At 40.0% G+C, this 14,919-nt stretch overlaps 1 protein-coding gene across 8 annotated transcripts in view; it reads left to right on the top strand.

Annotated features, from left to right (window-relative positions):
* plekha5 (pleckstrin homology domain containing, family A member 5) overlaps nt 1–14,919 on the top strand; it is a 259,165-nt gene that overhangs the window by 166,520 nt on the left and 77,726 nt on the right. For 7 of the 8 annotated variants that reach the window (XR_002275551.1, XR_002275552.1, XM_020608318.1 and 4 more), the window contains one exon: nt 4,694–4,777. Coding sequence is in view for 6 of the 8 variants with exons in the window: in XM_020608318.1 (XP_020463974.1) it covers nt 4,694–4,777 (84 nt within the window). In the remaining 2 variants the exon portion in view is untranslated. Of the gene's footprint in view, nt 1–4,305; nt 4,413–4,693; nt 4,778–14,919 lie in introns of those variants that run through there. The other variant, XM_020608319.1, reaches the window with a different exon arrangement.

The following is a 14,919-nucleotide window of genomic DNA, read 5'->3' as shown; positions in this document are numbered from 1 at the left end:
GCACACAGCCAGGATAACCAAGGAGTGGCTCCGTAAGAAGCATATCAAGGTTCTGGAGTGGCCTAGCCAGTCTCCAGACCTCAATCCAATACAACATCTTTGGAGGGAGCTTCAACTCCGCGTTGCTCAGCGACAGCCCCGAAACCTGACAGATCTAGAGGAGATCTGTGTGGAGGAGTGGGCCAAAATCCCTGTTGCAGTGTGTGCAAACCTGGTCAAGAACTACAGGAAACGTTTGACCTCTGTAATTGCAAACAAAGGTTTCTGTACCAAATATTAACACTGATTTTCTCAGGTGTTCAAATACTTATGTTCAGCAGTGCAAGACAAATAAATTCTTTAATACAATGTGATTTCCTGAATTTTTTTTTTTAATTCTGTCTCTCAGAGTGGGAATGCACCTACAATGTGAATTTCAGACCCCCACCATGATTTCTAAGTGGGAGAACTTGCAAAATCGCAGGGTGTTCAAATACTTCTGTTCCTCACTGTACATTAAAGTACATATGTTTAGAATCTAAAATTAAGGAGTGTTAGTGTTTCCTCAGCTTCAGTCACTATCATTTGTCCAAATCCCACATTTTCAACAGCACAGGTACATGTCCTTGCAATGAAATAGCCTATAGCTTCAGTTATTGACTTCAACCCAACCAGGTGTAGTTATCAGCTAATGTGCTCTGGAAGTAGCTGCTACCAGCACCAGCACTGTTACTTGCCTCAAGCTGACTGCTCTTGCATTGATTCAACAATGTGTTGCCTTCATAACATCGCTACTAGCAAGGTCCGTGTTACTCCTCCTGATATACTTGACACAAGCGCTGCATGTTCTGCACTCAGAACATAAAGTTAGCTGCTAACACCGGTGCTGTCGCTTTCCTCAAGCTGACTGCTTTCATAACTAACTGTACTCTTTCCACCGGTTCAACAATGTGTCACCTTCTTAACGTTTCTACTTGTAAGGTCGGTGGTACTCCCAGTATAGGCAACATGACATAAGCGCTGCATGTTCTGCATTTTGAGGTAGCTGCTAAAACTAGCACTGTTTGTTCCTGCAGCTGTCTGTACTATGCACAACGTTTTTCCTGGACCTGCCAGTGGCATGCCAGCGGGAGATGGTGCACACACACACACACACACACACACACACAGCTGTGTTTTCATTCCTTGTAGGGACTTTACATTGACTTACATTCATTTCCTGTAGACTTATCCTAACCTTAACCACAACCACTACTTCCCCACCCCTAACCCTGACCCTGACACTTAACCTAACCTCATCCTAACCTTAAACCATGTTGCCACCCTAAAATTCAGTGATTTCCTTGTGGGGACCAGCGCTTATCATTACACCATTACTAAAGTGGGATTTTTAACTGGTGAGGAGACTCCGTTTGAGACCTTTCCTGACAGCTGGAGGTCAGGGTGTGTTCAGAAGTGTGTAATAAAAGAAAAGGGGCATGTTGACTCCCAATTCTTTCATATTAACTTGCTGCTACAACCCTTTCAGGTGTTGTTGGCTCAGTTGTGACATCACGTTTAAGGCGGGCATGGACCCAGACTTATAGTTTGTGATATTACTCTTCAAAAGTGCAAGATCTGTACTGTATTTGGTTTGCTGTCATTATTGGTGATATATGGTTTTAATAAGATTGTGTCAGATAATTCTGTAGCTCACAGTTTGTGTCTCATTCCAACACTGGAGTTCTCATACTGTTATAGGCCAAGTTATTTCTTAACCATAACCATTTGATTTGCAATATTCCACTGTCTTTCTTACTTTAACCACACTGTAGTTTCCATGTGCAGATAGTGTTCATTTTAAAAATTGTGGCACTGAATGTATTAAAGACCTTTACAGAATGACCCAATCAACTGGTTTTGATAATTACAGTTTTAATTAGTGAGCTTTAGAGATGTTAAAAGGTCAATTTCTAAACTTCAGGCACAGACGGTTTCCCCTGCTTCCAGTATTACATTTATAGGGCTAATCAGACTTTGCACAAACCCTTGTGCATCTGCAAACATAGATGAGGGATGTTTTCCATGCATTGCATAGGTGATGTTGGACAACAATATTTAAAACATTTATATGTTTATCAGATGCTAAACAACAACTTCAGGCATGATGTTCATTTTTACAGCTGCTTGCTACTGTGTATGTTTAAATAAATGTCTGATGATTATGGGAAAATGAACCTGTGTCTTTGTTGACTCAAGGTGACTCAGGCAATCTCTTCTGCCTTATCAGAGCTATGCCAGGCCTGGCAGGGAAGCAGCTGAGATATGACTGAAGTTAAAATTGGATAAAGCACTGCTCAAATCAATTCCACTCACTCAACACCTCACTGTGATTTGTCCTGGTTTGAAATACTGCTTTGAAAGCTGCCGTGATGGTTTATTCACTGCTTGTCATTTTTGTTATGATATGCTGCTCTTTCACTGTGCTGCCTTGTTATCAGAGTCAGATATGTTTCTGCATCATTTAGTTTTTTTTTCTTTAAAACAACTTGTCACTGTATCAGCGTGTGCATGTGTGTTTTGCTTTATATACCAGAAAAATCCTCCTCTAGGCTGATTTTATGTGCATGCATACATACCCTTTTTTTCTTGTTAAAACTCACTATGTTGTGGATAGACCTGCAGCATTTTGCATCCCTCTGGGCTAGCTCTAGTAGCACTGCAGTCCCAGCTGTGGTGTTGCACAGCTGGCTTGACCGGACCCAGGAAAAGCCCCGTACCCCTCACTCTCTGACTCCCTGTGGTTGATGCACATCTGGCATCCCCAGATGCGGGTGTGAAAACAATGTACATGCTCAGCCTCCATCTGCTGGCAACACATGCTGTGACCCCCCCAGAGAACCTCCTGAGTTTATTAAGGATTCTCACTCAGCTGTTACAATTCAGGGCAAAAAATTCATTGTACTTGTAAATATTCATGTCTAGGCTGACATGAATATTTATGGTATATATTTTTACTGTGCCACTGGCTGGTCATAATCCTGTGGTCGAAATTGCGATGTAAAAAAAACTAATCCAGTTGTCATTTGTGCCTGCAGGTTATTATGACCAACAGTAAAGTACAGTATCATAGTGAGCGGACCTGCGACACTAGCAAAGGAGGAAGTTCAGTGACATAGTGGTACAGCAGAGTCACCAAGTCCACATTAGGTGGAAGTTAGGGGTGGATGTATGGGTTTAAAAACATAGGACCTACTTGGCAGAGGCACGCTGTGATGCATTTACAGAAATTTTCAGTGGTACAAACCCTTGAAAGACTCTGTTCACAAGTCATTTTTCACAAATCTGAGTCAAGTCTGGATTCAATTAGTTGCAAGTTGGAAGTCTATTTATGTGTGACTCTAGTGCGACGTGAGTACACGTCATCAACTCGGGTGCTGAGACAAAAGATGAGAAGAAAAAGGACAGTGCAAAAGATGAATCAAACTGAGAGAATGTACAGTCTACTATCATCAAAACAATTACTGACTTTTTCACTGTTAAAATGAGACCAAGTAAAAATCTGCTCATTTGCAATAAAAATTTAAATTACAACTAAATAATACAATTGCACATAAAAGTTGTATATATATCTTTTGATGATATATATTAAGATATGTGGATTAATAATAATTCAAACTGCTGTAAATATAAACAGAACAGCTGTGCTCCAACTGTCCTGCTGCACTGCAGCTTGGATGTCATTTATTTATTTCTTTACTTATTATATATTTATGTCAATGAAGTGTAAAGCATTGGTCTTATACTGATCAACACATTTTTATTTTGACAAACAAAACCTTAACACAAGGTCCTCTTAATAATTTTTCCCAGGGCTTTCAGTCACATGATATCACATGGTTGAAAGCTAGTTAGTGGACCTTGAGTTAGGATTAGTAAGGAGTTTCTTTTTCCCAAGTTACTATTTCCAAAATCCTTTTTATTTAGAAACTTTATTAATGCACAATTTCATGAATTAATGTAAAGTTATTCTCCATATTTGTCAATCTGTTAATTAATTGCAGTAAAACATAAAAAATGGTGGCATATTCCAGATTCTACACTCAGGAAGATAAAAAAAGGGGGGAAAATATGTGGAAAGAGCTGAAAGTAAAAGAAGATGCTGAAAACAGGCAAGAGAGAAGATGGTGAAGGAAGAAAGACAAAGAGGAAAATGGTTACAGGAAGTGGCAGAGGGGCAGAGAGAGAGGGAGGGAGAGAGTGGCACTGCTGTGTTCCTGTAATCCATCTCACACTTTCCAGTCTGCTGTGGACTGGTCTGGATACAGTTTTTGGAGAAAGAATTTCAGAGTTTCTTCTGCTCTGTAGGCTACTTTCTTTTTGGAAGCACCGGATGCCTGTCATCTTGGATAACTGGACATTATGCTGAAGTTTATCATCAGCCCCTGCTCCAGGTGTGACGGAGTGTGTTTGTAGTGTGATTGTGAAGTGTGCTGCAGTGCTGTGATGCTGTTTGTTTTCCCTGTTTACTGTATCTCTGCTGTGAGCTGATTTATCATGTTGTTTTTAAAGGTATATGATGCAGATGTGGTCCTTTCAGCTGTATTTCATTCTGGTATAAAATGTGTCTCCTTGTCTTCAGCTCTGTGTCCAATTCACATTTCAACTGTTATTGCTCTGTTTCATTAGTTTAATACTTGCCTTTTCTTTTTTGTCCTTTTGTCTTTCCCTGCAGTCACAATGAGCGAAAGGTGACCTGTAAACACCCCATTTCAGGTGTCCCCTCCCAAGACAACTGCATCTTTGTTGTAAATGAACAGTAAGTCTCTGTGCACTTTGAAACACCCATACAGCATATACTACATATGGCATGCTTCTCATATCTGCTCTGATTTACAAGGTCAAAGGAAACTATGGATTCATTCTTCAAATGTCAGTTGTAGCTGTGCAGTGCACCTGTGACAACATGTAAATGTACTGTACTAGTGTTGATCTGAAGGGACAGAACAGGTCTTTGGATACACAGTACCAGACCCCCAGAAATTATATGCAGACCAGTCAGTAAGGGTGATTTATCTGGGACATCAGACCAGATGATTGCAAAATCATATTTATGAGAGTTTCCTTGATGATGGACTTTTGTATGTTTACCATCTTGTTTATGACAGTTTCTGTGATGCTGAAAGTCCGTACCACTTGACAGAGCAGCATACTGTATGTTGTCATTAATGTTGGCAGAGTTCTTGCAGTTCCACCTGCCATCATAAGAGCACAATTTCAGGAGATGCTCCTATGAGACGAAAAAGACAAACATATTGGAGGATTTGTTAGGAAATTAAGATGTACCTGCGGTCTTGGCTGATGGTGCAGTTAATTTGTGAATCTGATTATTTAATAGCATAATAAAGCATGAGAATGATGATGCTAGCTCATACAATATGCACTCAAAATGGGATAACGGTACCACCCAGGCAGCAACCCCAGAAGATATACAAATACAAATAAATCTAGATTATACAGCAGTTTAAATCATCTTTTCAGATTCTGAGTCACAAAAAATTTAAAAGGACAAGTAAATGGAAAGATACTGTAGATACTGTATGTTATTAACATGACATAAATCAAACTGACTTCTTTAGGTGAGATTTATATAATCTAGATTCAGCAGACATAAGGCAGTGCCAATGTCCATCTACAGTATTTTGCAGCCCCTCCAGGATTTCACAGGCTTTTTTTAGGTTACTGTGGCCTAAAATGCCTGATTTCACAGAAGCTTTTCTAAGAAATACCTGTATATATATATGTATATTTATATATACATGTTTTAAATGCTAATATATAGGTAACTGCATGTACTGAAGTTCAGTGTACATGTGGTCCTGCTTCTTTTTCTATTAATGTTGTGTTAACAGTGGTGCTGTGTTGATGCAGAATGACTACATCATTTGTAGGCCATGTTAAGCTCTGGCTTTATCAGGATATGCAAGAAGCACAGACAATGCTACGTGTCCATGCAGCTGCAAGGCTTTAAACAGAGCTTCAGTGTGCAGCCGACAAAAGCTGCACCTCTCAGCATCATGGACACCCACACTGAGAGCAGAACTACAGTGTGCTTTTCACAGTCCACACTTTGTACACCACTCCCAGTCCTCTGTTGGGGTTTTAAAATATAAAATGATCATGGTAAAATTTGTTTTCTGTCCTGCTTCGGTGCCCATCCTCTCTGTTGGGGTGTTGTTGTCTGCGCTTCCTGGAGGCACTGGTTTGATGGAAAACAGAGGGCTGTGGTTGTGTTATACCCATAATAAACTTAGGATTTCTGATCCACACTACAGCTTTTCACAGGCCAACAGAACTGGTATTTTGTTTTGTATTGTTTTTAGCTTGTCATCCCCTCTCTCCCCTGTCTGCCCTTAATGCATTTTTGCAGGATTAGAGGCAATACAGGTCTTGTTGAATGTGAGCAAACAGAGATATTTTTATGAAAAATATTAGCTATGTGCAGGTTAAAACATTGTTTGCAGTGGTGCAACATACTGTATCCTCAAAGCAAGATTTGTCATTTGGAACTGCCTTTCTTGTCTGATAGGTCTTTAGTGATAGAACAACATCGTGCATCAGTGCCTTGTTAAACTGTTACAAAGTACTATTCCAAAAAATTCATATGACTGTTTTCTAATTAATTAATTTAGTTTTATAACAGTGTTTAATGGTATATTCATGTTACCATGTCTAAAATGAAAAAAATAACTTAGAGGCATATTGTTGGTCAGGGTCCATCAATACAGAATTGTAACTAGGTTATATGATCAGAATATGATCTATCTTGTTTTGTGGACTTATCAAATGTTGTAATGAATGTAATGGCACACGTATATACACTACAGACACCTGCTGTGGTCTTAGGAAGTTGCTGTACTGATACTGTTTTATTTTGCACAGCCCTACTGAGAGAATAACCCCCTTCTGGTCTGGCCTCTTTTTCTTTTGTTCAGAAATACTTTTTTCAAAATGATGAAGGTTCAGGACAGACTGGCTACAATTAGACTGATTCTTTGCATTTCTTTGTCTAGCCCTCCTTCTTTGTCCTGTCCTCTGTCCTCATGTTTTTCTGTCATCTTCTGTAAGTTTTTGAAATCCTTTTGTCCTCCTCTGTTTTTGCTTCTTCTTTTTGTATCCCAGCCTCTGTGTATGGTTTGATTATGACAGCTTTGCTACAAGACTTACAAATCAAAACAGAAAATCTCTGAATGTTTTACTTCCTTTACCATCTGCTATTGGAATGACTGAATGCTGGAAGCTCCCTACCCATCATTTCTGAAATGGGATCCATTCTGTGGATGACACATACAACTCTTACAATGAAAGTACTTTCTACTCCCCACGAGACAAACAAAAAGTCAGGATGATATGGCTGAAATGAAATTTAGAGCTGCAGAATCTGAGAAAAACAAACAAACTACAGCAATTACACGCTCCACCTCCAACAGAGTCATCAGGAGGGTATTTCAATCCATTCCCGTCTACCCCTCACCACACACACACATCCATACAAACACACAGTTTTACTGCTAACAAGTTCAGTGGAGCTCTCTATGGCAGCAATGCTCTTTCACTTTCTATTTCACACAAACTCTATTCATCTCCCACCCTAATTATCTCCTCTGTCACACTGCTCCTGTTAGGGAGTGCTGATTTTTATTTGTCTGTGTGTTTGGCTTCTTGATTTTTTTATACTTGCCGGAATTGAAAACTGGGAGCTCACTGGTTTTGGAGAAGCCAACATCACCAGTGTTGCCCATGATTAGTTTGTTGAATTTTCTCAAACTGATGCAGTGTAAAGTTAGAGCAAGTGGCTCTGGTTAATGTTGGGGTAAGGGTTAGGGTTAGGGAAGTACAGGTTATGTATAGTATAGGGCAGGGGTGCCCAATATGTCGATCACGATTGACCGGTCGATCACAAAGGTAGTGTTGGTAGATCGCGTGCCATTCAAAAATAAATTAGATGTATCCGGCGTAAAACACGTGCCAAATGTTAACATGCGAATGGTCAGTGTGACAATTCGTTGTGGCGACCCTAACAGAAAAAGCAGAAAGTGACAATCATTCATTTATAGCCTATCATCCATCCTCCCTATGGCATTTGCTACTTGATTGACATGCAGGGCAGCCAGTCTGAGATTTTGTCCTTTCTGACACACGAGTCACCAAACATGCACAGCCAACCGCACGAGCTACTGCAAAACTCCAGTGAGCAAACTACCTTAATTAAAGGGTATGAAATGAGTGGGGAAGCCGAATCAAGTAAGAAACCGGAAACGTACCAAAAACATTCCATCATTTTTTTTCGCGATGATATATCACAAATGCTTTTTCTTGATCTACCAACCTATCATCACTATTCCGAAGAAGGGAAATGTGGAGTGGCACTTTCAGACTGTTCATAAAAACTACGACACTCATTCATACATATATTTTGTGTGTGCGTGTGTGTGCGTGTGTGTGTGCGCGCACGTCCGTCTAAGTCGATCATTTTGACTTGGTAATTTGAAAAGTAGATCGCAAGGCAAAAAAGTGTGGGCACCCCTGGTCTACGGGATATGTCCTGAAAATGAATGTAATTCTTTACAGGGACCCAGTTAGTGACAAAAATAAGTGTGTATGTGTGTGTGTCTGGCCTTGTTTATATATATTGGAACACTGAGAGCACATGGCTTTGCAGGGACCAGAAGTCACTTGAGGGGCTCAGAGGCTGGGCCTCACTACTAGTTCTTCAAATTTTATGAAAATTATGAGGTGTAAGGTTAGAAAAAGTGTCAGATTTGGTTAAAGTGGCCATGACATGCTCATTTCCAGCCATTTAATGTTCAATCTTCAGTACCTCTAAATTATGTCAGGCAAGCTCAATGAATGCACAACTGCCTGGAGATTATGACCATTCAAGGAGATCCTTAAACTATCACATAATACTTTATTTTGTTAGAAAAAAATGTCTCGCAAGCAAGAGTTTGCAAGCATTGCATAAAGTGAGTTGCTTATACATGGAAATACTAGAACATACATACACCTCATTCTTTGATCTTTAGGTCTAAGGTGATAATTCACCATTGTAACATTGTAGATAAGTCAAAAAAACAATGAAAAGCATGACATGGGCTCTTTAAGGTTAGGGTAATGGTTAAGGTTAGGCAAGTAGTAGTTCTGGTTAAGGTTAGGCTAAGTCTCGTGGAAATGAAAGTAAGTTTATGTGCAGACCCTGTAAGTGACGACTGTAAGGATATGTGTGTACGTGCATATATGCATGCCCTTGTGTGTCTGAAACCTGTTCACTTGATTGTGTAGGACCAAAACACTGTGGGACCATGCTGGTCCCCACCAGGTAAATAATTGAATTTTAGGGTGACAACTTGGTTTAAGGTTAGGGAGAGAATAGGTGTAGGGTAAGAAAAGGCTAAGTAAAGTATTGGTTATGGTTAAGGTTAGGTTAAGTCTCCAGGAAATGAATGTAAGTCAATATAAAACCCCCTAGGGATTAAAAGCAATGGCTGTCTGTGGATGTGTGCATGTGTAAATTAGATAAATGAGGTGTGCATGGTTTGTATTTTTAAACTTGTTGAGCAGAGTGAAGATGAGAAAGTCACAGGGAATGATAGGTGTCTAACTGCAGCGATGCCACTAATGCAATTTTCACCTTGTTTTACTCTGGCTGGTATGAAGATGATGAGTGAGAGCAAAATATCTTTGCTTTAAAGTTCAGTCCAGGTCTAGCTTTGCAGGCATGATTAATGATGCCAGTACAAAAAAAAGCTTGGCATTTGTGGCTGCAATGTTCATTAAACTTAAAAGTACTGAAAGAAATTATTGTTATCAACAGAATTTTTATTAATTAAGTGGTTGCTGCCTTCTGTGATGGCAGGCTACAAACAAACTTGAAGGTACATGCCACTACCTGCCTCATGTTTGGTGAGACATAATGGTGGTGCACTTGGTTAGTTCTCTTCAGGATGTTTGGATCTGTGGTTCCCAAACAGAACTGCTTTGCCAACATGACCTGGACCAGTTTTCTGTTGGTCAAAAAGTTCTCGGTTTGTCCTTGGCTGTAGTCTTCCCTACCCCTTTCTTAATCACCTATTGCCTCTGCTTCACCTCGGCATAATTTCAATATTCAAATGTCACTCACTGAGGACCAATTTAAATTAAGAGATTGCTAAAACCCACATCAAGAATGTTGCTTTTCCCCTGGGGAAACTTTGCCTCCTCTTGTCTCATTAGGATGTACCACACACTACTGGGGCTCTTGCTTCTATTAATGACTTTCTCGTTTTCTTTTTTTCCTGTTCTAGTCAGCTAACAAATGTCTTTTTCTGTTCACATACCTGGTGTTTTGTTAACAGTGTGCTGCACAGCCCATTTTAACTGTTTTAGGGGTGGGAGGAGTTGTTAAAAGATGAGCTCTTCTGCCTCACACCTGACTCTTTCTGACATTTTGTCTTTTTCTTTCTCTCTTCATTTTTCCTCTTTCTGTCTTCTTAATTCATTTTTAACAGATTCCCCTCACATATCTTCAGTTGTCCGACTGTACGAACAACCGAAAGATAAAAAACAAAAGAAAATGATAGCAGACAGATAGGCAAGACTGACTGAAAATGTGAAAGAAACAAAGCAAAAAGTAAACAGGGATGATATTGGACTAATGGGAGGCTCTGAATGATGTGGGCTGGTCAAAGGCATGTCCGAGAAAACTGCTGGGGAAAAATAGTGTTCATTTTAATAATCAAATAGCCTCGGGTCTATTGTTCTCTCACTATACTTGGACATTTCTGGGGTTTTGTTTGTTTTTAAGATTTTTGGGGGCTTTTTTGTGGGGTGTCTCATTTGCATATATTGTTTTATGTTTGCCATTTTCTATTCGTAATGTAATGATTTCTATCAAATTATAATTTTGTTATTATAGTCCTGACCCACCCCCCTCTCCTCCCCTTCTATTTCTAGTGTGAATTTTGGAAAGTTTGTCCACCCTGACAAGCCCATAGGGGGTCTCATCAGGTAATGATCCCTTATATCATTGGAAAAGCTGCTTTGGCCTCAGCTTCTTTATCAGTCTTTACACTTTAAGTATTACTTTTCTGTTGGCAGTGACTAAAACCCAGAAGTTGTTGCATGTTGTTAAGTTCAATGAACAGGTCCACATCTGATAAAGTTCACTTGGTTGCTGTCTTGACCAGTCAGATAAGAAGATCAATAACAATAAGCATAGAAATGAGATTGTACAAACAAGACACAGCTTTAGAATTCCTACATTAACAACTGGTGACATTTATAGACCAAAATAAATTGGCCTCACAATAAAGTTGTTTTTTAAACTGCAAGTGTTGTGGAAGTTTTAACCTCTTAATACTATAGCCCATCTGCCAGAAATTATCTAGCCTCTTGTAGAACCTTCTCTTCCGCCACTTAGGAGATGCAAAGGACTGTAAGACAACATGTCAGTCTGTTCAGCAACTATTCAAGAGCTTGGTAAATAACACGTTTTCCAGAATGCTAGGATGCCTCTTCCAAGTTTGTTTTCATCTTCACAGTCATTCCTCAGTTTGAGAATTCATTATTTCTTTATTTTGCCTCTTGCGAACACTAGTTTTATTTCAGTGATATTCTGAATGAATAATGTGTATGCCATGGGTTGTGTCTCCAGCACACAGCAGTGAAAGTTACAGTAGAATTTGTTCTGTGAATAATAACACTGTGTGTAATTTAATAGGAACTCTGTTTTTTTTTTTTTTTTGTTGCAATCAAAATCTAATTAAATCTCCTTTTCCTTCAGCAGTGGCTCATATTACCTCAGAAATGGTGAAATGAAATTGGCATCAGACCACCACTGTTACTACAAACACTTTTTACTTGCTGAATGCCAGAGTTTTAAAAGGAGCCTTGTATTCTCACTCAGCTAAAGCTTTGAACAGAGATATGTCCACAATGCCCTGTTATATTTCAAAAAGTGGCCTAATTTACCTCACATGCAGAAAGAACCAGACTTTTAATTTTAATTTCCCAGTTTGGTAAGTATATGTTATCCTATTATAACTAAATGTCACTTTGTTTACATGTGCTAAGGTTTTATTTACTGTAGATGTTGGTACTGTTTTCTGCCAGTGCACACTCACCATTTCCGACAGTTTCTTGCTGTCTTGATAAATTTAGCATAATTTCAGTTTCCACAGAGCTAAACAGTCATGTCACCGTGCACCACTCTGCTCTGAGTTTGTTTTAACACAAATACTGCAACTTCTAATTTGTTCTTGTAATTCTTACTTGTTTTTTTATGTACTGTTCCCCTCTGTTTGCTTGTAGCCTTTCAATTTGAAACATATGCAGCAAATGTTGAGTTTCACTGGCAGTAACTTAACAGCAACAGAATAATTTGTTGGTGTAAACTGTAGTTTTGTTAAAGAAACTCAAAGAAGTAGAGTGGTGAGTATAACACAATTCTGTTGTCTGATAGAGTTGGTGCTATGGAAACGGGGATGCTAAATGTACCCAGTGAGCCATTATTATACAGTTTGTCTCTTACCAAGTGACCTTTGTTGGTTTCTGTTGACCACACGTTGTTCATTATCTTTGACATGTGCACGGAAAATAAAAAAACAAACAAACAAACAAAAGAAACCAAAGGAGATGTGTGCTAGATTGTGAGTTCAAAGTTACTTGCATTATCCCTATATCTCAATAGTTAATTACTAGAGAGGAACACGTCATTATAGTTAAAGTGGGATGTCATAAAAGCATGGATGAATTTTTCCAAGTTTTAAGTCTGAAGAAAGGATTTAATTTGGTAGTGCTCCTCATCTGAAAAGGCTTGAGGGTCCTGCGCAGTATCTTAGCTGTTCCTAGGACTGCACTCTTCTGGACAGAGATCTCAGATGTTGTTTCTGGGATCTGTTGGAGCCACTCTCCCAGTTTGGGGGACATAGCCACCCAGTGTTCCGATTACCACGGGGACCACTTGTGCCTTCACCTTCCACATCTTTTCTAGCTTAGCTTCAGCCCTTGGTATTTCTCGAGCTCTTCGTGTTCCTTCTTCGGGTACCAAGCCCCAATAACAGGCCTGGATATAAAAAATTTTCCCACTCGCCCCCCACTTTGGGGTGGTCTTGTATTCCTTCTTTGGGACTTCCAGCGTGTACTTGGCACAGATGTTTCTGTACACTATGCCAGCCACTTGGTTATGGCGTTCCATGTATGCCCTGCCTGCTAGCATCTTGCACCCGGCTGTTATGTGCTGGATTGTCTTGGGGGCATCTTTGTACAGCCTGCACCTGGGGTCCTCCCTGGTATGGTAGACCCCGGCCTCCATTGATCTTGTACTTAGAGCTTGTTCCTGTGATGCCAAGATTAGTGCCTCTGTGCTGTCTTTCAGTCCAGCTTTGTCCAGCCACTGGTAGGATTTTTCGATATCAGCAACTTCTTCTATCTAAATACTGAATAATAATCTGAATCTCAATAATCTGAATATATATATATATATATAGTCTTTTAGGCTTAATAAAACTACCACTTACAGGTACCTGTGTACAGTATATGAAAACTATTTAAAGCAAAATGATGATTCATATCAGAAAATTGTTGACCAATAATCAAGACTAGGAATCTGACCATTCTGAACATTCCATGCCGACTTATGGTACTTGATAGTTTACAAGATTCTACAGCTTTGTTGCTAAACTGTAGTCACTTTCAGACGGAATACACATTGGTGCAGAGGAAGCCAAACTGCAAACAAAGGGGTCAGGGAGAAAATTTCATTTGATTTCACTACAGAGCTTTTTGATCCTGCTTCGATGACTGAGTTAACAGCCTGCACTGCCAGCACTCACAATCCAGTTTCATCAGCAAGTCACTGAAGTGAGAATAAACAGAGCAGCCAAAGGAAAGGGTTTATGGAGGAAAGGTTAATAAAGGCTAAGATAACCGTGCGACTGAAAGATGAAAAGGCAGACGAGATGAGACAGAAGGAAAGATTGAAAAGGCAGAGGGAGGGAAAAAGCGATTGGGTATGCGATCAGTGGCCGATTTTTGTGGTGTTTGTTAGTCACCCTTCTTTAGATCCAGGGCTCTTGTTACCAACGGCGAGTGAAGGTCTCATTTCTCACTCACAGTCAGTTGGCCAACAATTCAGTGTCACTTACAGAGCCATGAAATAGGAGCAATTTCAGAATATCTGCCTCTGGCAACAATAGCTCTCTGTTTTCTAAAGGCTAAATGCCTTCACATTGCACACACACATAATTGTGTGCTATATGTGAATGTTGCCAGCTGAGCCAAAAAATATTTCATAATAAATGTATTGTAATTCTGAATCCTTGAGCTGATGTGGTTTTATGTCAGTGAGGCTGCCAGTGTTTTTGCACCCATGCTGTGGGTGTCCTAAGAATTTAAACACACAGTAGTATGGGCAGATACCAGAAACACCTTAGAATACATTGTAATATCCAACAGTAAATACCAGTCAGGTCTAGCACATTAGGCGTGTGTGGAGACTGAGAACTCATTGGTCATTTTTTGGTCATCTTTACTACATGCTGCAGTATAGGTTTAATGTTTGCTTTTCTGAAGTAATGAAGATGTGTTCTACTTGTTTAATAAAGTTCTCATGCAGTTTCCATTACTGGCAGATTTTGCTACATCCATCCATCCATCCATTTTCTTCCGCTTATCCGGGACCGGGTCGTGGGGGCAGCAGTCTAAGCAAAGATGCCCAGACTTCCCTCTCTCCAGACACTTCCTCCAGCTCCTCCGGGGAAATGCCAAGGCGTTCCCAGGCCAGCTGAGAGACATAGTCCCTCCAGCGTGTCCTGGGTCTTCCCCGGGGGCTCTTCCCGGTGGGACATGCCCGAAACACCTCCCTAGGAAGGCGCCCAGGAGGCATCCGAAACAAATGCCCGAGCCACCTCAGCTGGCTCCTCT

This window comes from Monopterus albus, unplaced genomic scaffold, assembly GCF_001952655.1.
Source record: "Monopterus albus unplaced genomic scaffold, M_albus_1.0 scaffold92.1, whole genome shotgun sequence".
In the NCBI taxonomy this organism is placed as follows: Eukaryota; Metazoa; Chordata; class Actinopteri; order Synbranchiformes; family Synbranchidae; genus Monopterus; species Monopterus albus.
Note: the sequence above shows the minus strand (reverse complement) of the source record. Positions and strands in the feature narration are given on the sequence as shown.